Source organism: Amblyomma americanum, chromosome 1, assembly GCF_052857255.1.
Source record: "Amblyomma americanum isolate KBUSLIRL-KWMA chromosome 1, ASM5285725v1, whole genome shotgun sequence".
Classification (NCBI taxonomy): Eukaryota; Metazoa; Arthropoda; class Arachnida; order Ixodida; family Ixodidae; genus Amblyomma; species Amblyomma americanum.
In genome coordinates, this window is record NC_135497.1 from 178,365,931 (window position 1) to 178,389,869 (window position 23,939).

General features: G+C 42.2%; 1 protein-coding gene across 2 annotated transcripts in view; it reads left to right on the forward strand.

Moving 5' to 3' along the window:
- The first annotated feature begins 343 nt into the window (after positions 1–343).
- Positions 344–23,939, forward strand: part of LOC144114256 (uncharacterized) — a 31,469-nt gene continuing 7,873 nt past the window's right edge. Inside the window, exons 1-6 of one of the 2 annotated variants that reach the window (XM_077647863.1) lie at positions 344–568; positions 3,253–4,923; positions 8,368–8,542; positions 12,454–12,616; positions 17,489–17,612; positions 20,855–21,032. In XM_077647863.1, the coding sequence (XP_077503989.1) occupies positions 516–568; positions 3,253–4,923; positions 8,368–8,542; positions 12,454–12,616; positions 17,489–17,612; positions 20,855–21,032 (2,364 nt within the window). In that variant the 5' untranslated portion in view covers positions 344–515. Of the gene's footprint in view, positions 569–1,136; positions 1,248–3,252; positions 4,924–8,367; positions 8,543–12,453; positions 12,617–17,488; positions 17,613–20,854; positions 21,033–23,939 lie in introns of those variants that run through there. The other variant, XM_077647864.1, reaches the window with a different exon arrangement.

Below are 23,939 nucleotides of genomic sequence, written 5' to 3' on the forward strand. Positions count from 1 at the left end.
ACAAGCACAAAAAGCTTGAAATATAGCAAAGTTATATTATTTTAATTGCTTATTTTACACTCACTTTCACATACTGTAAATATTTTAGCTGCGTAAATTATATTTTTGTTAACGACTACGTTGGCTGTGTTTTGCTTCCGCAAAGAAATGTAGTTCGTTCAAATTTGGTTCAGGTTGTCATGATTACTGTAAGTTTGACAAACTGCGTTTGCGATAATACATTACCGCATTCATAAAGGCTGAATAATTTTTATATATATTTTTAAGTGCCTGAATTTATTAGGAGCCAAGATGTGATGTGAGATGTTGAGCGCACTGATCTCGTGCGGTCAGCCGGAGATCCAAGAGGTGCTGGAGCCGGGAGACCGGGCGGCTGCAGCGGGATTGACGCTGTTTACATTCGAGCATGACGCGGGAGCTATGAGTGTCACGCCATCGGTGCTAAAATTTTCAGTCATATGGATTATTAATTAAGCACGAGTGCAACTCGCAACGTTGTCAACGTCTGATCAAGCATGAGCTCCGCGCAGAGAGAACCACTCAACACTGAATTTTCGGAGTCCACAGAGTAAGTGTTTTTTCTTCCTTGTTGCCTGGAGCAAAAACGCATAAGCCGACAAGTTTACATCAGCTAAATTTTAGCTGCATAGCACAGACCATCTAATAAGTAGAGGTAGAGCCGTGTGTATGTGTGTGCCTATTTAACCTTTGGTGTGTTGATTTGCTGCGGCTTATTTTCACTATTTTCGTTTTGTAAGGACAGGATGTCACAGGCGTCGTTATTTAATACCGCTCAAGCAAACGTGCTATACTGTTCTCGCGCACCTCTGAGATGAGTGGAAATTGGGCGTTTGCCTCGCGCGGCCGACACTTCAACGTGCCCTCAAGATGTTAACTTTCTGTTGTTTCGTGAGTGGCAGCAATCTTATCCAACGATGTCATCAACAACTATGATCTGCTTGTTCCATCATTCCATCAAATTCCGAACATTACGCGTCACGCAGAGGATTGTAAAACAGCGGCTGTACATATTTGCGCCTTTCTTCCTTTACCGATGTTTCTTTTGTTCAAAGGATGATGGAACAAGTTCGCTTGCTCGGAAGCGCAAGAAACCTGTTTGAAGCGCCCGCCCAGACAGCGAGGGGTCGCCGCCCACTCGCGACTGCAGTGCGCTGCACTGCGGGGCATCGCATGAAATTCCTCTTCTGCACTATGCGCGTGTATTGCAAGCCGTGATAGATTAATGGGTGGGTGCAGCAGTGCTGATTAGTCTGCCTTCCAAGCGCTTGCCTACACAGTCCTGTAGATGGGGCTCCGCGTCTGTCCTTTTCTTTTTTGTTGGTGCTTCGAGGTCAGCCTTGTGGAGGTTTGTTGCCTTGGCGTCCGGCGCGTAGCGCGATTACGTTTATCTTGTCGGTTGGTAGTCGTAAACACATCGTGTCGTTCGTAACCGACTGTGCGCGCAGTGGGCAGAGCGTCACGCCAGCGGAGGGAGATGCCCCCGCTTCCACTACGAAACTCGAATGTCATAGCAGTGTTGTCACTTAGTTTACGCCTTCGAAATGGACTGAAGAAAAGTCTCTTAGTGCTTGCATTTTCGCAATTCATCATGTTCTTTCAGTCTGAATTCTTTTCTTCAGATTACAGCCACTTAAGCGCTCAAGTGATCTATTTTAAGCACACAAGAATGCTCGTCTGGTCCTTCTGTTAACATTGTGCACTCTCCTTCCGGCAAATATTTGTTTGTCGTTCTCAATAAGCTTATGCCAAGGGATGGCAGGTGTTAGTTCAGTGTCATTAGTTTATTATGTGCATGCTCAATTCACCCTTCTCTCGCACTTTCCTTATAGTTTTGGGTGGTGATTTGCTAACATAGTTTGCATCTGTGTGCAGCATTCTCATGGAATGCTGCTCTCTTACATTGTTGACGATCTTGCATGTGGTCGGTTTGTCAAAACACAGAGCATAAAGTTTCATTAACTTTGCATAAGGCATCATTGGGGATGTGCCTTTCTTAAATTTATTAAGGGAAAGGGTGCTTTCTGATTACTGTAAAGACAAAAAATCATGTGTAAAACACAAGCTAGTAAGAAGAATGCTGAAAAATATTGGCACTCTTTTATTTCTTCAAATTTGGTATGCAACTTGAAGAAAACTTAAAACAGTTTTTCCAAAACGCTAAGGCGCCCGCGTGCTGTGCGATGTCAGTGCACGTTAAAGATCCCCAGGTGGTCGAAGGAAATTATTCTGGAGACCTCCACTACAGCACCTCTTTCTTCTTTCACTCCCTCCTTTATCCCTTCCCTTATGGCACGGTTCAGGTGTCCAATGATATATGAGACAGATGCTGCGCCATTTCCCTTCCCCCCAAAAAAAACAATTAAAAAAAAGTGGCTCTCGATGCCATGAAACGCAGGAGCCAGTCCACCCCCCACCATATAGTTATTTTTTGTCGCATGCTTGTGTGCACCCTTATTAAAGTGATGCATTTGTACACTGTGGGTATAATTCTAGTTACTCCTTGCCTAATGTGCATTGTGTTGTTTTCTACATGTGGAACATTTTTTTTTGTAGGGGGGTGGCATGGGTAGGGGCAGGTAGTGTTTGCAGGCTTATATTGTATTTTTTGCAGTCGGTGCTTGCTGATGGTTTAGTACTCTTGCATCCCATTTGGTCATGGCCACTTCGCACTGGTGACATAAAATTTAATCTTTGCCTGATCATTTGGTTTTGTTATACTTTAGCAACCTCGTCAAGCACAGAATGAGTATGTTTGTTTATAGCAAAGTTTTTAGTACTAATTTCATGTACTGGTTGTCTGTGAGCATCTTTGATATATTTATTGTTGCCTTTGTGTATCCTGGTTATGTCTCAAGCAATGAGGCTAAGCTGCATTTTCCTGCACTTGGGCAGTTGGATGACTGGAAGGAGAGTTTGTGAGATTGGTGCTAAAAAGCTGAAATTGGCTAACTAAACATTTGGTGAATATTTTGGGCCCAGGGAGGAGTTCTGTTTGACATAAATGATGCTATGTTGCTATTTCTAAAGCTTGTAGTGAGAAATCATTTCGATATATCAACAAAAATATTTCTGACATCTGTGATTTTGAAGCAGTAGGTGCTGTGTGATTTTGATGCTGGACAGTAGTTTCGAAGGGATATTTGTTTAGCCGTGCTGGTTAATACTCTTTACATATAATGTTCTATGTAAAGGTATTATGAAGGATACTGTAATTATTGTTGCCCATTCTAGGTTTGACCGGTGCCTGCCTCCTTACAAGGAAATCAACCAAGCAGACCTCCCGGCTTCTTTGGTGATTGAAGATGACCTTCACTCCCTCACTGATGTTACAGCCTCTCGTCCACAATGTGACGACTTGAGTTGTACAGCTCAGGGGTTGCCAGAGGCAGTGTCAGCTAGGTCAACTATAAGGAATAATGAAGACAAAGCAACGCCCAGTACTGTCTCATTCACATATGCCAGCACAGATCCAAAGTCCACTGATGGCTTGGAGCTTGAGAGCTTCTCGTTTGAAGGAAGTGTAAGCAATGGACCTGTGCCGAATGACATGGCTAAAAGCCCAGCCCAAGCATCGCATACGGCAGAGCCAACTTACCCTTACCCTACATTTCCTAATGTTCCTGACCTGCAAGCTGACATATCTCGAGCTATAATTGCTAGTAAGTCAAATGCGTACAGACAAATTGGCAGTCTCCAAAATGGAAGCATGGGTGAGTGCAAGGATGGCAAGAAGTGCTGCAATCGGCACTCTCAGCTTGCATCTGATGATTTTGATGAATACTACATCAAAATGCTTGATGCTCAGAAGAAGCAGCCTGTTCTTTCACAGGAACCACCCCTGTGTACTTCCTGCTCACAATCAATGATGCAGTATGTTTCTGCCATTCAGACACTTATCCAACAGCTCACTGTAGACATAATTGTGAAGGGAAAAGACCCCCCAGATTGCAGCTGGTGTGCAAGAGAGAAGCTAGCAGCATTCCAAAACTCCTGGCCTTCAAGCTTTCTTAAAAGCACTTCCACCACTGTGTCTGAAGGGTTGAACCAAAACAGTACTCAGCAGCCTTGCTCAAGCTTGCATAAAGAACAGGCTCATGTTGCTTTATCTAGGCCACAGGCACAGCAGTGGCCGGGGTCCTCTTTTCGAGCACCAGTGCCACACAGTGCTCATTCCCCAAACAGAGGACGTAATCAGTTACTGTATTCAGCCCTAGATGTGCAAAACTTGCCTGGTAATGGAGTCTGCCAAGGTGAGGGTCCTGCACCTTTTCAGTCCTTGCATCTGAAATCAAGCGTGCCTGCTGGCCAGGCACCTGAAATTGCTGAACCCGTGCTTTCGTTCAACACAAGGCCACTGAACACTGCCTTCATTTCAAGTGCTGGTGAGCAGCAAAACATGCCAAAACAAGTTGAGCTGAGCCCCTGCTCACCTAAACTCCCAGAAGGGCAAGGTGCTGCTTCCCCTAAAAGAAGCTTGTCAACTGTGGTTTGTGAACCCAGTGAGGTAGTCGCCCAAAGTCTGAAGGGTGATGAAGGTATAATCAACCCCCATTACACTGAAAGTGGAGACCTTCAAGGCTCGGTGAAGCGACCTTCAGAGCTTCAGCTTTATAACCTTGGCTCAAGCCTTCAAGACAAGCCAGCAGACAGTGCTGTGTCTGAAGGGCAGCATGGTGGAGCCAGGCGAAAGCAATCCCTCAATTCGGACTGGATGACCGATCTAGTTCAGCCACTGATCCCAGAACCAGCAGTACCGAGTGTGCGAGACCAAGCGTATGTTACCATGGCAAACAATGACCTCAGTGCTATAGTGTGCCTTGTACTGGGAAACTCGCTTTGGCTCTCCAAAACCTCCCGGTCTCTTGTGGTCTTGGTGACTGATGGTGTATCCCATGCATTCAGGTTGGTTGTTGCAAATGTGGACCTTTCTCAGTTTGTGTGATCGTAATCTTGGCTCTTCTCCCTTGTTTTTTTTTTTTTTACTCATGCAAGCATCAGAAAAAGTTCACTTGAAGCGGCAACTCCATGAACACTTCCTCCTGTATTTGCCCAGTGAAAGAAAGAATTTCAAGCCGTGAAGAAAAGGGGTTTGGGGGGGGGGGGGGGGTCCCTGAAAGGACAATTTAAACCTTTATGCGCAGGATGTGTCCATCGAGTTGGGGCTTTAGACTTTGTTTCATTGGTTTACTGATTTGTTCTGTTTTAAGCTTTTTAGAAACTGGGTCATCAGCCATTATTGCTATTGCTAGGTCGTGTGCACTCTCCATGGTACACATATTTTGGGCTGTTTGTACAGACATTTTTTTTGAGTGAGCCATAATGTGTTGTGTTGTCAGTCATTGGTAAAAATTTTTAATCCATAGTTTTGAGTGCATGAAAGCATGGTATATTATTTGGCAACCACTGCACCCATTTTATTTAACCTCACTTTGTTCAGGAAGGTGAGCAGTACTCTAGGTATTTATGATAGCGTACCTTTAATTTAGGCCTTCTTAAGCTAAATATAATTACGAAAATTGCAAAATGTTAAGCTTCAACTCCAACAGCATTGCACATCTACAGCACAGAAAACAAAGGAAGAAAATTTCAGAACAGATGCGCTGCAGTGGTTTGGTATGGGGGCGTTTAAGGGAGGACACGGTGATTGGAGGTGTAATTTTCTATTTTTTTGGTGTAGAGCTTTGAAATATGGCATATTTATTGGGAAGTCTACTGAATGCTTAAATACAAAATTTCGCTGAAATATCTTAAATAGTTTTGACATGATAAATGATTATGTTTCATTGCTATGTCAAACTTGCAGGAAGCCTGGCGTGACAGCAAAAACATAGTAGGAGCCTGTGGTCACTCTTATGGAAATAATTGATTCAGTGTCATTCTTCAAATATTTTTATAAGCCTGATTTGTTTGTAGTTTACACAGAATGTTATATCCACGCTAGCATAATGCACTCATTATCATGTCAGTTAGAGTTAAAAAATGAGAATGTAATTCAGAAATAGAGAAATGCCACTGCATAAAGAATTTACTAAGGAACACAGTGCAACAAACTGCATAAAAATTCATGAATCCATTGTCGTGCTGTTTCTGCAAGCATAGCAGTCAGGTCAAAAAATACTTCCGAGAAAACTGGCATTTTTGCGGAGGTTTCAGCCAGTTTTGTACAACATGCTGTCAAAAAACATTTTTTGAAGTCACTTCTAGGCTGTTTTCGGAGAAGATGTTTCAGGTTATAATTAAATGGCCCTTCTAAGATACGAAATCTGGTGTTTTCTAAAATTAGGTATTTTTTTTTCGAGGTTTTGATCATTTGAAAGCCTCTTAACATGTCAAAGCTGCACATGGGCTGTGAGAGACACTCTAGTGGAGGGCTTTTGATTAATTTCGACCACCAGAGATCCAGGATTTGGTCCTGTGATGTTCGGCTGGGCACTTGAACACCATAGCCGCTGAGGCACTGCGGCAGGTACATGGCAGTTGTTAAGGTATGACAACACTCTTGAAATGCCAGTTTTCGTCAGAAATATTTTTATTTGTTTTTATAACCACAGACATTGTTCTACCGCTTGTACAGCAATTATGATTCTAGCTATTCCCGTTAAAAAGTTACAGGCTAAATTGTTACTTGCATTGTGCTGAATGAAACAGAAAAAAACAAAGAAAAGAAGGTGAGCTGCTACACGTGCAAAAAAAGACGGGAACTGTTCAAGGAGAACCTTCCTATTGGTATAGACCATTTTTGTACTCAAGAACTTTTTCTTATGTATATAGAAACGTGTGTACAGAACTTGTTACTTTCATAAGTATTTTTCTCAAAATGTAGTTGTGTTCTTTACTGCATTATGCCAACTTGGATAACATCGGACTCTGTAAAAATTTTCTGTTGAAACTTGGCACGCTCAGATATTGCATACCAAGGCATGCAGTGAACTAACATTATGGAGATCCACTAATAATTTTCTATGTTGTGGCCTGTTATCTGAATATCTGTGCTTTCAGAAAGCTATATTTAGTGTGTTTTCAGTTTTTGCAATAATTTGGCTGAACTTTTCAAAGACTCTTAGTTCTAGTTCATTGCACAGCTAATAGTTAGACCCGCATAAATTCGAAAGCATGATGGTGTGATTTTCTATGTTGTGGCCTGTTATCTGAATATCCGTGCTTTCAAAAAGCTTTTTTTAGTGTTTGTTTTCAGTTTTTGCGATAATTTGGCGGAACTTATGACACGCTCTTAGTTCTAGTTCATTGCACAGCTAATAGGTAGACCTGCATAAATTCGAAAGCATGATGGTGTGAGAGGCAAATTTTGCACTTTTCAAAGGAAGACGTTATGATTAAAAAATTATGAAATATTTTTTCGAACCTTTATGATATCAACATGGTATGCCTAGCTATTCAAAACAGTAAAGCAAATTTTATTGCATCAAATACAAGTTTCCTTCAAGAGTGGCGTCATGCCTTAAAAGGTAGAGATGCTAAATTTTTTGTTGCATTTAGCCTGAGTCGCTTTGGGACGTTAAACCACCATAAACCTTTTTTGTTGCATTTATTTTTTAATGTTGCACAACACTTTATGAACACTGATCATAATATGGAATTCGCTTGCACCTGGTAAACTGTATGTAATTCAATTTTATCTCCCATATATTTTGATTTCTGTTTCAGCAACCAAATCGTGGTTGGGACGTCTAAAGTAGGTTTTAGACCAAATGAGGCGCATAAAAACAGCAATATAATAGCTGTTTGTTCACTCATTATCCTTGCTTCTGGGGCAGGCTAGAGAAAGAGTTGGCATAAATTAAAATGATGGAGCAATAAATATATCTAATTCTTCATGTCTTATGTGATCTCAAACCTGCTTGTGAACTTATAACAACCATTTGATTGGTGAAACAAATAAAATATATGGGAGAAAAAATTAAATTGTTATTTACCAGGCGCAGGTGAATTGAACATCGTGGTCAGCGCTTATTAATGCCCTGTGCATCAGTTAAAAAAAAAGAAAGAAAAAAATAATTTAGTCTCAACCCTTTAGCCACTGCAACTTGGCCACCGTGGCATCTGCATTTTTACAGCTAAATCCAAAAAACGCCATGTGCTGCGTGACGTCAGTGCATGTTAAAGAACCCCTAGTGCCCTTTTGGATCATTCAAGGACTTGCTACTAAAAATTTGTCTCCACACCCTTTCAGCAGAGAGAGAGTATTCACATGCTAGCACAGCACAAAGAAGTAGGTATACCTTTTTCACCCATATTATGAGACTTGATTATAGGAAAGGTAGTGTCACACACACATGTAGGGTTGATGTTATGCTGTAGTTTGGTACATTGAGAACTGATTTTCAGGCATCTGCTGTCATGCGTCTTCAATGTGGTGCTCTCAGTTCGGTCTCTTGGAACCCAAGGTACCACAAAGCTTGCACTTCTGGAACAACCAGACATTGGTGTCTCCTTCACCAAACTGCATGCCTGGCGGCTGACGCAATTCTCAAAGTGTGTTTTCATGGATGCTGGCATGTTGGTGAGTTACCTCTAAATTTTTGTCAGGTGTTTCATTTCTACACAGTTTGGTTCATCAAGTTGCTGTGCTTGAGAAAGAATTGAGATATTGGCACAATCCCAGTATGTCAATTGTCTCCAAGACTTCTGTTATAACCTCTCTCCTACTGTCACATATGTTCGCAGCAGTGATTCCTGATGTGTAATATGTTTGTCTGCATTCTGCACATGGCACTTGGTGCATTGTAGCAACATGAGAGTGAGTTTGGAATTTTGTTCAGGGGTGGATTAATGGGCAGCTCTTGGGATTGGTGGTGGAAAAAGGGGGAGGGGGGGGGGGGGTTGCCTCAGGTGCGTAGTGCTCTTTAGTCTCTTTATTCACAGGGAAAAGTGAGTTCAGTGCAGTTCAGCAGACTGTTCTCACTGAGGAATGGGTGGTTGCCCATATTGAATTCAGCCTGCATGTCAGAAATGCCTTTTTAGTGGCTTCAAGGAAAGTGGCTTCCACGGCCAGCTGTAGCTATCGCGTCACTCCAGGTTTAACCAGAGCTAAACAACCGCCAATTTTTTGTTTCTGCCGGCGAAGTTTCACCGCTCGGCTGATAGAAGACTCTGTGATCACAGGCCCAGTTTGGGGGTGCATAAATGGTACTTTGTCTGGCTGCTGGTGCGCAGTGCATTTCAAGCATTGTGTCCTTACCTACCAATATCTTGCACCATGCTCTGAAGGAGCCTTCTTTCTTGCAGTATATGAATTTGTGGAATAATGTCAGGAGGAATAGCAGCCGTACAGTATTTTTTTGCTTAGTTCTTCTGCCTCAAAAAATGCCACTACTAGAGTCTGAAACTTCAGTAATCTTAAGGTGAAGTTGAGTGGGCTAATGGAAAGCTTGGTGGCAGGATCAGCAGGTATAAAAACTCATATTTTTCAATCGTGCCATTTTAATCAAACATTTTCCTTCTCTCTAATTGGGCTGTGCAGCATGTACAAGATCATATTTTGGCATCAGCATATGTGCATTTGTAATGATGTTTCACCACTGATTGTTGAAAGGTCACTCTGACCTGTGGTAACATCGCACTGTATTAATCCCCCGCACAACATGAACATGTGCAAAGCACCAACACATTAGAGCGGAGACAGAAGTAGGAAATTTCCTATGCTGTTTACACAAGAACAAGAGCATTTACTAACTTAAAGCCATTGAAGTGATCTAATTCTAATTAGTAAATATGAGCAGCTGTCCTTATTTTGGCTGCTATGTTTGCATACAACATAGTTAAACTGATTTCACTTGGAGTGTGCTGTTCGCCTCCATGTATGCTGCTTTTGAGAAGCATTGAAGGGACCAAAAGCCTAACTTTTATAAGGACTCATTTTTTGTTTGCTTGCGCAGTGGAAAGCTTAGAGTGAAAACTAAACATTTTGACAGATTTACCTGTCTGGTTGGGTTTGAAGACTTCTAATAAACTGCACATCTCCAACCAAAAATGTTAACTTTAACCCAACGTTTCGAAGCTCGGCTCCTTCATCAGGGGTGACTGAGGGCAGTAGCTAGCGTCTTTTAGGAGGGGGGGGGGGGGGGGGGGGGGGGGGGGGGGGTGAAAACAACGACAGAGCTGTGTCGCGCAAGATGCGGGGGAGGGGGAGGTGTTTTAGGCTGTTAGTCACGCTGGCGCACTGCAGGGAGGTGCTGAATGGCGACTTTTTCCGTTGCATTGAAGAGCGAAGTCCCTGGGCATGTATGGGGGCAGGTTTCCTTTTGTGCGGTTGATATTGTTTGGGGTGGTTTGGATATGCCAGGATTCCAGAAGGAGCCTCTTGTGGTAATTTGTTTTGGTTCCGAGGACGCCGGTCTCTTCAAAGTTGATTCTATCGTCGGAGTCCTCGGAATGTTCGGCTACTGGATTGCGCTCTCTTGCTCCATGTGCCGACTGCGACGCAAGCTACATCGGCGAAACCAAAAATTTCAAAGAAAGAATTCGGCAACATAAGAACGACCGCAAATTCGCATTGTTTTGAGTGACTTTCAATACCAAATTCAATTTATGAATTCTTGTTCCATCGGTATTACAGTGCTCGGGTCTGTTAATATGAGGACGAATATTATTTCCACCATGCTCTTAAAACATGTTGATCAGTTGTTAGTCCTTTTAAACCTGGATATTTTGACGTTGCTATTGTCGCTTTGACTCTCAAGTTTTAGTCTCATTTGTAGCCAGTGAGTGTAACTAAAAAAGTTTTATGTTTTGAGATTGGAGATTCGCTTTGTTTCTGGACTACACTTCCTAGGAGATAGCTGTATGGTTAGCTTGCTATTGAAGGTTCTTTGCAAAACCTGAAAGCTTGCAAGATGTTGCATGGTTAGAATGCGGGAAGCACGAGATTTTGCTAGATTTTTTCTTCATTACCTTACATTGTTTGTTTGTTTGTTTGTTTATTCAGAGGTCCCAATATTGGATATTACTTGTGGGGTGGGCATGAAAACAGCACTAGGCAAAAACTTTGTTTTTTGATGGTCCTTTTGAAGCATTGAAAGTTGATAGTGTGAGTTGGTAGGTAGATTACTCCAGTCATGGGATTTGCACAGGATAACTGATTGTTGAAAAGTAGTTGTATAGATGCAGCAGAAACATGAAAATCGGGGTGGTAGTAGTAGTAATAGTAGTAGTAGTGTATGTTGGTATTGTTTCAATAATATTGACGCTTTGTTGCCATGTAAATGGTGAATATTATAGTAACCAGCCTGCTAAATGCTTGTGAGCATGGCTGGGCCCTGGAGTGTTGTTGTGCTAGTGGAAAACCATGCCCAAAATAAAATGATCAAATCACAGTATTACGCATTCAACCAAAATTAGGGGCACACTTAAAGTTCTGCGTTTCAGGGTATGACGCGATAGCATTAATGGCTGCCTTCAGGGGTTTCTCTTCATACACCGTCACTGTTCTTTGTTCATATTCACACATTTATCATTATCACAACAAAGTTTTCACATTCTTTTCCTTGAACTCTTCCACACTGCAGTTTACGCACATAATGTTACTCTAATTAGTGTGTCTCTAGTTCACTAATTACCACATTATTAAGCTTCAGATTAAGCAAACACCACACACACATAATCCCCCTTTATACCTTAGCCAAGTCAACATGCCTACATGGCCTAGTCGGTAGCATGCCTGGCCGGTGACCCAAGGGCCTTGGGTTCGAATCCTGACTAAAATTTATGGAAATTTTTCCTTACGTAAACTTGTATGAGACATGCTAACCTTTAATTCACAGTGCAAGTCCTCTTTTCAATTATTTTTATTCTAGACATCCATGCATGACGTCACGTGAGATGTGGATTTCTCGACAACAATGCTGCCGCGACAACGCCGGGTTTTTCACTGAATGAGAACCTTAACGCTGTCACATTAAAAACATGAAGCAAAAATCAGAGCAATTCCATGAAGTGAAATTGCAAAAGCCAGAAAATAGGATGCACGCATAGGGCATAGAGTACTTGCACAATGTTATATCTTGAAGACATTGTATACACAGTAATAATATGTTCAGAGTTGGTCAAAAGTCCCTAGGCCACAGTCTTCTTTCAGGCTGTGTAGTGGGGTGTTCGTGGCAACCTCAAAGCTTGAAATCTGGAGGGTGAAGTGGAGTTTTATTCTCACCCCTGAGGACCATGGTAGCTCCATAGGCACCAAAAATGCCTGATTGTCCTGCTCAAAAGCATACCTTATGTCTTGGAAACCTTTGATCAGCCCTGTACTTGAAAAAACACCTAATGCACTTTTCAGTACAGACATATTTATGCACTTTATGCTGCTGTTCAGTGACAAATAGCGTAAAAGATTTCATAACGTTCTTGCTGCAGAGCACTTGCAAATTTATGCTTTTCAGTGGACTCTTTCTTCAGTGACTCTTTCTTTTTTTCTAGGTTGTTCAAAATTGTGATGAGCTGTTTGAGCGTGATGAGCTCTCAGCTGTGCCTGACATTGGCTGGCCAGATTGCTTTAATAGTGGGCTGTTTGTGTATGTGCCATCTATGGAAACCTTCTGGGACCTCATCAGCTTTGCTGAACGGCAGGGCAGTTTTGATGGTGAGAATATGTGCAGTATATTTTTTTTTGTGGCTTATTGCATTTTAGATACCTCCTTTTTTTTTTTGAGAGTTACTGCTATAGATTGCTGTGCTTCAGTCACCATCAGCTTCTAGATTTTGCTGCATATATGTTTATATTTTTATGCGATGTTCAAGCGATGTTCAGTGCTGGCGATGTTCAGTGCTGGCACGTAGTTCGGTGAGCAAGAAGGGGTCAAGTATATTGCTATTTATATTGATCTGAAAGTATAATGTTGCTCTAAAGGGCAACTGCGATGTTCAGGGCTGGCATGTAGTTCGGTGAGCAAGAAGGGGTCAAGTACATTGCTATTTATATTGATCTGAAAGTATAATGCTGCTCTAAAGGGCAGCTTTCCCACACAGGTTATCACTGTGGCTATGGCATCACACATCTACATCAAAAGATGTGCATAAAAACAAAATACCGAGTGAGTAGATGCCTTCTTGTCCCAGTAAGAGCTTACCATCATAAAACTTGAAGCCAGTCAGTTCTTGTGTGGGAGTCGCTGGGCACCAGCATTGCCAAGACCTTTATGGACCAGTTTATCTCTGTCTATAACCGCGACGGTGGCCCGGTCACTATGGCATTCTGAAACTGAGCACAAGGTTGCAGGTTCGGTTCCCAGCTTAAGCTGTTGCATTTCGATCGAGGTGCAGTGCAAAAATGTTTGTTTGCCAAGATTATGGTGCAAGTTGAGAAACTCCAGGCAGTCGAAAAAAATCTAGTAGCCTCCACAATGGCATACCATATAGCTGCACTCTTGGCTTTGGCATAAAATAGTTGAATTCATTATTGTTACATCTCTCTTTTATTTATGATACTGGCAAAAATGAGTGTGAAAGACACCATCATCTCATTGTGTTCCATAGGTCTTCATGATTGTGTGTGTGAGCACATCAAGCAGAATTCTAACTGCTAAGTGGTTTGCCTTACTCACAGTAAAATGAATAAGATTCAAGCTTAAGGAAAATTGTAACGAGCTGAGAATGTCTTTCTCATTGATGACCGGTGCTGAATGCCAGGTGCGGCAAAAAAAACAGGTTGCGAGTTCTCAATGTCCAGGTGCGTCTATGCACAAGCATTTTGTAGTGTTGTCATTCTGTCCCTCAGCATTGTGAGAGTCTGTATGCTATATAAAAATTTGGCTGGGCTCACTTTTGAATGCAAGCTTGGCGTCTTCGTGAATGTCTTGTGAGCTGTTGTCAGAAAAAGCTCGGATCTAAGTTGTATCGTTCCCACCGGTATTAATCTATTGCAGCCGGGCGAAATGCATGCCATAACTTCAAACACTTATTTTTGATATCTGCTTTGGGGTGAAACTGGGAAGAAACTGAAACCAGTTAGTGGGCCTGTTTTGCCTGTGGCAACGTGAGCAAGAAAGCACTGGGCCTGATGAGTAGGACATGTTGGCTGGTACAACCTCATGTGATGAGTACCTATTGGTTGTGGCAGTCAAAAAGATTGTAAAAATTGGTATTAACTAGGCCTAGATTGATAAGTTACCTTTCAGGGATGTCAAATGTGCACATTTTACGAATAATGGGGTATTAAAGTACCCATGTCAAGTACCCATGGCAACTTATCATGTATACTAAGGTGGTCATGAGACAAGCAAGGTGACCACGCCCTCGAAAACCGTTTCTTATGGTGCATTCCAACTGGTGATTTGGAGCGTCGCCATGAATACGCGAAGGAGCACAAAACTTGCTCCAGATAGCCGATTGGAATGCACCATTAGGATTGACTCCCATAGTGCTGCGATACAGTAAAATGATTTGTGCCTTGGAGCAGATGTTTTTTAAAAGTGGTGTTCAAATAATAGCCTGCAAAGCAAAAACAAAAAGGCTGCGGATTTCTGGTCACACACTACCAGCCTACTCGTGAAGCATGATTGTGCGACGTCAGGCTTTATGTTACGAGCCTGACCGCGTGGCACAGAATATATATTCATTTATTTTACTGTAACCGCAAGTTTTTCCATTTAAAAAGACTGTTTTTTGCTGCTGAGTGACATGGAAATGATTGCAAGCACTAGCCTTATTTTTCTGTGCTAAAGCAATAAAAACTTCGGAAGGAGTTGAGTTTTTTTAAAGAGTTTCGTGCCGCTGTGGCCCACTGGCTGTGGTGTTCTGCTATAGAGTACGAGGTCACAGCTTCGATAGTGGTAATGCAGCTGTATGTCAATTCAAGTCGGTTGCAAAAAAAACGCTCATGTACTTACATTTGAGTAGATTTTTTTAAAAAGCCCAGGTAGTTCTGAAGCCTTTTACTGTAGTATGTCTTACAGCCCACAGTGTAGCATTTGCTTGCGTGAATTCATTAATTGTTAACCTTTTCAGGGGAGACATGCTGTGTCGTTGGGCTTTTTTTTTTTATGGTTGCTTGTGCTTCAAATGCCTGTCAAAGCTGCTGTCACTTTCCCCCTTTTTTTACTGCGACAGCTGTTAAAGGCCTGTTCTCTGAGTTTAGCAGTGCAGTAGTAGTAGTAGTGGAAGAAGAATTCAGTATAGCGGGAGGGTGGTAACCACGGAAAAGGAGGAGGTGGGTTACTGTGGAAAGAGGAGTATATGGTGAGAGTGGGGGAATGCGCAACCATCTCATGCGCAACCAGAGATGGTTGCCATCGGAACCATCCGGAGGGCGGTTATTATGGAAGAAGAGCATACTGAGAATGGAGGAATGCGTAATTGAAAGATGGTTACCATGGGAACCATCCAAAGAGTGGTTACCGTGGAAGGAGGAGGGCATGGAGACAGCGGAGGAATGCGCAACCAGAGGGTGGTTGCCATGGTTACTGTGGAAGGCGGAGGGAGAGTGCGGCAAGAATGGAGGAATGTGACATGTTCTGTCTGCAGCAGCTGCTGCAAAATGCGCCGCCCGAGGAGAGTCTCGGTGTGGTGGTGCTGTGTGCCTGGAGCAGCAGACTTTGGGCGGAGGGGGTGCTAGTTGAAGAATGAGTGTGTGTGGAAAACTAGAAAGAGTGCTCCATTACTACAGTAGAACCCCGCTATAGTAAACTCGGATGCAGTAAAATATCGTCAATTCGGCCTTCAAGAGACCAGAGATAATGTTCGAATTAACAAAGGGCCCTAAAAAAAAAAAACTGCCGAAAACCGTTTGCATAATAGTAATTTTACCGAATGAACGCCTTGACGATGGTTGTCTACATTTGAGATGATAATCAATCGACAGCAGCGATTTTTCGTGGTTTTGTCAAGTGCTTTGCTTTGCTCACACGGTCGGGTACACAATGTTGAAGAATTGCTCCAAAATAGTAAAGGCCTCTGCGTCCCTTTTCGCAGTGCGACACAGTAGCCTTGTTGCCTCTTCACAAACGGCCCCTTTGCGTTTTGAAAACACTTCACCGCACTGACTGTAAACATCATGTTTCAGTGTGCTGGAAGGACGGAAGAAGCACATGGGTGCAACCAAGGGAATAATGCATAGGCGTGGCTGGCTGATGCCACGCCTACGCATTAGTTGTGGGATGGCGTGAAGTTAAGAAACATGAATTCGAAATTGTACACCTGAGCTAAATTTCAGCAATGGGGTACTTCCAGTCACTGTCGCGCCTGCCATAGTGAGCATGCCTGAGGTGTGTGGGCACCACTGTCTAATCCAATTCAGGTTTGAGGAGGTCTATTCGGGTAATTGCTGGCTGCGTGCGTCATACCTCGACGCGCCCTCACGTTTGAATTAGCCGTTCCGAGCCCACCCAAGCGTCAGCTGGACCGTGCTTCTAGTTAGAATTATCCGAATTCCTAAATTAATGAGATTTCAGTGTATAATGAAAACTGATATTGTAAAGTTAAACTGCGGTTCCATTTCGCCTTCCGTACACAACTGTATATTTTTTTTGTTTATAGTGAAGACATCTTTAATAGATGCCTGGTGATATTAAACACCATCTGGCAGGGACGACGTACTTCCTGCGGAATGATAACATATCGCGGCAGCTACCGAATACTATGAAACGGGCTTAACTACCAAGATCGTGAGCTACAAGGAGAAGCTAACTTTTCGAAGACCTTGCGGCCTTGAGGCAAAGCGTGCGGCGCGAACGGAGGGAAAAAAAAGTAAAGCCGGCTATGAACGTAGGAAGAAGGTGGTGTGTGTTGCTGAACTGACAGTAAAAGTGCAGTGAGGAGTAGGGAAGGGAAGAAACTGTCCAACGTTCGCAGCACAAGGCACCGCGAAGCACGAAGCAGGGGCCCGGTGACACTGCGTCGGCAGTTGCTTAACTATTGAGTCGTAACAACACTGAGGCCATGGAATACAATGCCGTGTTCACACAAAGCTTTCATTTTCATAAGCATCAAAATTGCGTTATATTCGTGCAATTGCAATACTTCTACAAGATGTAAACGAAATCGAAAACATGGTAACACAAAATGTGATTACTGAAAACGAATAATTATCTCATAAAAGAATGATAAGAGCAGGATGGAAGGTATTTCTGGGTGTTTCTTTTATAAGCCAATACTGTGTGTTTAATAAATAGCCAATTAATTACCAGACAACATCCTCGGAGCCATGCCATCACCAACAACTGATATAGTAAAGATTTTTGCTGGTTTGAGTGACTTTACTATAAAGGAGTTCTGCTGTACACATATATGCATGCCACTCTCAAATTCTTTACCTCAGTATATCGTGAAATGTCAATACCTTAACAGGAGCTGCTGAATCTTGCATTACGCAGTGGTATCCTGCAAGTTTTTTATGCGTGTGTGCGTGGGGGTGTTAGGGGTGTATGTGGGACTGTAGATTGTAGTAAAGCATCTGAAATGAACACTACAGAAATTAAAGTAATGGTACAGAATTACTTCACACCTGCATCTTTTTCAGGAGGCGATCAGGGCTTGCTAAATACATACTTTCGCAACTGGTCTTCGGACATCAACCGTAGACTGCCATTTATCTACAACCTGATGGCAAACGTATGCTATACCTACAAGCCAGCATTTAAGCAGTAAGTTACTTTATTATTTCCTTTCTGCTGATTAAGCTCCTAGCGGACTTGGACGAGCTAGGCTCATCATAAGCAGACTCATTTCTGTCTCCCGAGGAGTCCTGCTGGTCGTGTGTTTCCTGGCACTCTGTGTTTGGTTTGAAGTGAGTAGGGCTTGTTCAAAGCATTTTTTTGTTTGCCGACATATTGTAGCACAGGCACTAAATGACCGTTTTGGTACTATTTAAAACAGAAAAGTACATGAGGGGGTTAAGGAAGCCAACAGTAAGTGAAACCAGGGAAAGCACAGGGGAATATTTTCTTTATTTTTGTTTAAATAGAAAATTAGGATAACTATTTTTTACCTCAAAAATAATTACACTACTAATATTTTATTGATAAACACATATTAATAAAACATTCCTTTATTTCTTCCTTGGCTTCAATGACTGATGGTTTCATTAATATTTATGTTTTAACAGGCCTCTCATTTCCCTACCCTTGTCCATCGTACTGCCGGTTGACATTTGTGGCATAGGCAGGTGCCTTGTATTAATTTTTTGACCTGAAAATAAATGCAGTTTCAAGGGTGCGTGCTTTCGAACCATTTTGCATTTGGAGATATAAAATTAATTATAAGCTAAAATGAAACTGAGAAAATGATCCTTTGCTTCTTCGACCCAACGAGCCACAGTATTGTGATGCAACACTGTTTGCTGTTTGATGGCAAAAAAAAAAGTGAAAAATTTAGCTTTTGGAGTTTGCTTTGTAGAACTTTGACATGTACAAATTTTCCTTAAGGTCTGCGGTAAAAGTATTTTTGTAGTTTCATCAATGGGCTACACATGTTTTCTCCATGGCTTACTACTAGAGAAATTTCACTTGTAAGCCTCTAAGCCTCTCACTTGTTTGTATATTTTTTAAAAGGCAACATTTTAAGTGGATGCTACAGGAGAACACTTTTCCTAGCTAGATTACAGGATTAACATCCACAGGTTATAAGTCATTTTTGCAGAGAACATAGCTTGGATAAGCCAGAAAATGACACAAAAGTGAAATACTCTAGCGGCGTCCCTTGAAAATCCTCTTAAAGGTGCACTAAAGAGGAATCTGAACTCGTCTTTTTACACCAGGAACTCTATCTACTCCGGGCATTCTTAGAAACTTCCGATTATTATCCTGTGCGGCCGATTGCCCTAATTAAATCGGATTAAAAGTCCCGCCTCCCGCCTTTTTTTTTTTAACTGAACGCGGTAGGTAGGCGGAGTCAACCAACACGTCAGCAAGTCCCATGGCGGCTTCGCTTTCGATTTTATTTTGTTTTTTAGGTTTCTGTAAATAAACATTTTCAGTCACAGACAATATAGCCGCAAACTAGGCCCACAAAAATAAAAATACACGTGGACTGTTTGATTTACTTATCACTTCGCCGATGGCAGAGCGGCAAGCCGCCGCGGGACTGGCTGACGCGTTGGTTGACTCCTCCTACCTACCGCATTGAGTTCAAAAAAAGAGTGGGAGCCGGGACGTTTAATCTGATTTAAGTAGGGCAATCGGACCGCACAGGACAATAATTCCAATTTTCTAAGAATGCCTGGAACATGTAGATAGAGTTCCCGCGGTAAAAAGACTAGTTCAGATTCCTCTTTAGTGCACCTTTAACGGCACTTGGTCAAATGAATTCTTCACTTGCTATGATTGGCTCATTACTTTCACATGCAACACCATTTTGGTAGAACTATTGCCGAAAAAGGAATGTGTAATGATAGCCTTTTGGGACATGAGAATGTATGATAGCCTTCGTTGATTATGCACAGGGCCCTATGTTTTTGAATGAAACCCGCTTTTACCCAATAGAATGTAGTTTTCCAGTACACAAATATTAAGACACTGCACGAAACTTGGGGGAAATCTTGTCCTATTCTAGTGAAAAGGGGGGTTTGCATTTAATAGATGATTTAAACCTCTTTTATTGTTTGCAATTCATGACACGGCTTTATTTGAAGACCAGTTTCACAAGTGCCTTTTAGGAGTGAAAGGTTAAAACATGGGTACTGACGAGATGTTTTATTGGCATCAATGTACAAAGCGTTAACAACTATCATTGTCCTGTTCCAAGGTTCTTTCACGTTGAAAATGGTCATTGTAATGTTAAATGACTATTTTCGGTGGACAAGCAAAGGCAGGCAGTCCTAGCAGGGACGCAGAAGTGCTATGCAGGAAATGGTAACGTAAACAACAAAAAAATAGCAATAAATGAGAATGAAAAAAAAAATCTGATTTGGCAGTCTTTTTAGTGCAACCTGCCATTTCCGTTCTGTTTTTGGAAATAATAAGCGACACTGCAGCATTTTATGTCTCGCACAAAAACAAGCGCTTGTAGTAAGTTATCTTTTGTCGCAAAAAATGAACCCAAACAACCCTGAATTATCGAAATGTTTGCAGAATCAGCCGAATATGAGGTTTAAAATTATAGCCCAATTTTTACCCTCCAGATTCAAGAAAAAATAAAACCTGAATATGAAGGGCTCTAATTAAGCACCATAAAAACTGAAATTAACTAAAATAACTGAAGTAGGAGCTCTAGAACCGCAGTTTTCACTTTCGAACATAGTTAAACATGCAAAGTGTGCAATGTTGGGGACATCAGATGCTTTAGTACATGCTGTAATTGTGCTTGCCACATCGGCTAAATGCGTCTCTGGTGCCCAACTTTAGTGTACTAGTATATTAAAATGACTTCATAGTTGTCTTGTCAAAAAGTGCATTCAACGTTGCATTCATGTTCATGTATCATTGACTTATATTAATAGGATGCTCATTGTATAATAATGAGCGTTTATTTTTTAGTTGTCTTGTGCTATTTGACCAACTGTAAAAATAACTGCCTGTTCAAGGTCAGTGTAAAAAGCTACATTGTTTCATGAAATTCATTAAAAAAAGAAGAGCAAAAGTAGTGCTGAAACCACGGTTCCCTTTAATGTATCTTTCCTGTTACAATGTTGTGATGGCTGCTCGATGCTGGCAGTTCAATGCCTTATTCAAAAATGTGCCGTTCTGCTTGCTCTCTTGTTATAATACAGGAGAGTTAGTACAGCTTTTTTTCTAATCATTGTTCTGTGGCCATTTACCACACTAAATATTTTTCAGTTTTGACCCTAGCACTTATCTGCTGTTTACTTACCACAGTAGAGATTAGCTTTGCATTAGTAAAAGATTGTGCAGTTCATGAGCCAGTTTTCATGTTTTCTTTCAAACTATAGGTTTGGCCAGAATGTCAAAGTGGTGCAGTTTCTTGGTGGATACAAGCCCTGGAATGTCAAGTTTCACCCTCCCACAGGCACCCTGTCACCAGCTGCTGATGTGCACCCAACTTATGTCCAGTTTGTTCAGTTCTGGGTGCAGATATTTGTCAAGAGGGTTCTTCCACTTTTTTCTTCGGTTTGTATCATGTTCTGCTTCTGCAGTCAGAGACTGTTCATTATATTCAGTATTAAAACAGCACAAACAAAAAAGGATGCAGGAAAAGACATACACATTGGCACTGTACGCCTGCTCATGTGCAAGGTGGTTCCTGCGTGCCTGTCTTGTTGGCGCTGTTTTAAGACTGACCAGCCACCAATTCACCTGAGCTTCAACACATGCATACATTACAATAGCACTATAAAAGAATGGCTATCTGGGCTAGCTGGTATGGATTTATTTGAAGAGAAACCACCATGCACAGACGGAACAAGAAGAAGAGGTGCACAACACAGCGCTGTGTTGAGAGTTTCATTTTGTTCCGTCTGCATGCACAGGTTTCTCTTCATATGATTACAGTAATAGTTGTTTTTATCCTCTGGCTGGCCTCCATTGAGACACTGTGCAGTCAGTCTACAATTTTTATTTTTATCAAATATCTGAAACAAAGTTTTGTCTTGAAATGTTTAAGTATAATTGGTGGTTGGACCGTGTACTTTGTTATTTTTAGAATTTCACCTTTTTTGTGTGTTTTAGAACAGGTTTACATTTTTTTTTTCCGGCAGATATTATTTAGTATGGATGAATGAGCATTTTTTTTTTTTTTTCAGAGGTGTAATGTGGTATTCGTGTGCAGTGAAGTCACTTATAGTTCATCCTGGCTTTCTGTCAGCTTCAGGATCTACCTGTAATGATGCACAAATGGTTGTTTATTATTGGTAAAGGGGTGATAGCTGTACTTGCTGAAGGAAATATGATCGCCAACAAAAAAAGTAACAAAAGGTAAATGATGGAATCGCTGAACAAAAACAAAAGTGGATGTTAATTTCTAAGAGGTTGACGTGTTATTCGGGTTGTTGCACTGTCTTGAGCAAGAGGTTGGGGCATCACGTCATCTGTATGCTGACAGCGATGGAACTGCTGCTTGATTATCACGCTAACAAGAACATGACGCTTATGCATGGCTTCGAGTGGCCTCGCATGCAGTGGAGACACCTGCTTAGCCAAATGACTACACTAAGAGAGCAACAACAGTGAACAGCGCTGTGCTGGCAGATGATGTACGTAGCGAAGTAGGAAAGCGATGCATCAAAATGGACAACTGTGCTACTTAAACCAATGGTACACTATTTTGCCACTTTCCTGGCTTCCGCTCTTTCTGAATTTTCTCCTTTCATTGAGTGTCGCTTCTACTTGATAGCCAGCTATACTTCGCGACAACTTTTTCTGGCAATAGTGTGGAAGCTATGGAGCCGAAACACGCCCCCTTTTCCTATGTAGCGAAATATGTAGCTCCCGCTTGCAGTTGTTAGTTCTCTTTTAAAAGAGAGTTTAGTGAGGATATTCATTATTGAAGGCATATTTCTAACACAACTACTGACTTTCAGTTTCAAAATTCAAGGAGAAAACTGTTTTCTTGATTATAACGGAATTTGCTAGGCACATCCAGTTACAGGTGGAGCCAGTTGCCCCAGCGTCAGAATGAGCGTGCCGTGGAGAGAGCAACACGCTGGGCTACCAGCAGGCGCACCGTCGTGCATCCGAATTCTTTGGTGGAATGACACAGCTAAGGACACTCTGCCCCCCCTTAGCCTCCCCTTCATTGCCAAGCAAAACTGTCACTGAGTATAGCTGCAGCGTGCATATCAAGAATACTGACCTTTTGCACTTAGTCTAATTTCGTAAATTGAATTTTGCATATATTTATGTTTCTTTTTCCAGTTTAAACCAAAATGTTCCAACTCCTAAGTGTAATCGAGGATTTCAGTAAATTTCGTTGGCTAACTGTAGGCAGACAGTTTGAAGAGTTCTCAGACCATTGCATCTGTAATCATAAATAAGTAGGGCTGTGTGACATCTTGATGAATGGTGTCATTTACTGGTTTTGGTGGTTAGCATGATGATGACAGTCTAGATTGCCCAATCAAGACAGCTTGCTTCTCTTGAGATGCGTGCTCTCTCACTCTCTCCAGCTGTGGGTACATTGCTCTGGTAACTTTTTCAACATAGCACTGTCTTTGCCAAAAGTAACCAAGCAATGGAGTTTGTTAGTTAGCCATGTAGCAGAACACTTATGGCACCACTTAAGCTCCAAATTTGTGTAAGGTAAGGAGAAACCTTGTCTTCACCTTTTGAGACCTTTTGAGCAAACCCTGTTGCCTGGTTACTGTTGGCTATGAAAGTATGCTTCACAGACATCTTGTTGCTCCAATGGGGGAGAGTTGGAGCTCGGTGTAAGAATATTTTAGGTGTTGACAGTTGCTGCCTGCCATGGCAGAGAGCGCGTACGGATCATGTTCGCCCTCTAGTACATGTGCCGACCGCAGCGGCGCGGGGGTGCTATGGAGCAGTGGCCCTTCGCTTGCGCAGCAGCAGACGCGCTAAGCAGTTTGCACGGCTTTCGGCGCCGTTTCAGGCTGTGTTTGCCAGCGTTCTGTGCTACCAGAGTTCATCACAAGGTGTGGCCGCTATGTTCTCGGCTTCCATGTTGTGGTGGGCGCTGTGTACAAACAAAGTTTGCTAGAACTAGCTTTTTGTGTTGCGGTTTGGGATCAGCCACAGTAATTGCTGTGCAAATGCATGTAGTGGCGCAACGATTACTGTGGCGCGGGCCGACGCCGTGGGCGGTCGTCGCGGCCTATGTACAGTCTTGGTCAAAAGTCCTAAGGCCACAGCGTTCAGCTGCAGCGAAATGAATGTTCCTAGAATGCTCTGCGTAGCGGAACACAAAACAAGCAGGAAGCATCTCTACCACAAGAAGAAACCTTCTGCTAGTATTTAAAGGTCATTCGGTCTTTATAGCACCTGGTAGTGGCTCTGTTATGCAGCTGAATCTAAAGCCTTTGGCCTTATGACTTGTCCAAGACTGTACATAGTGTCTGTGAT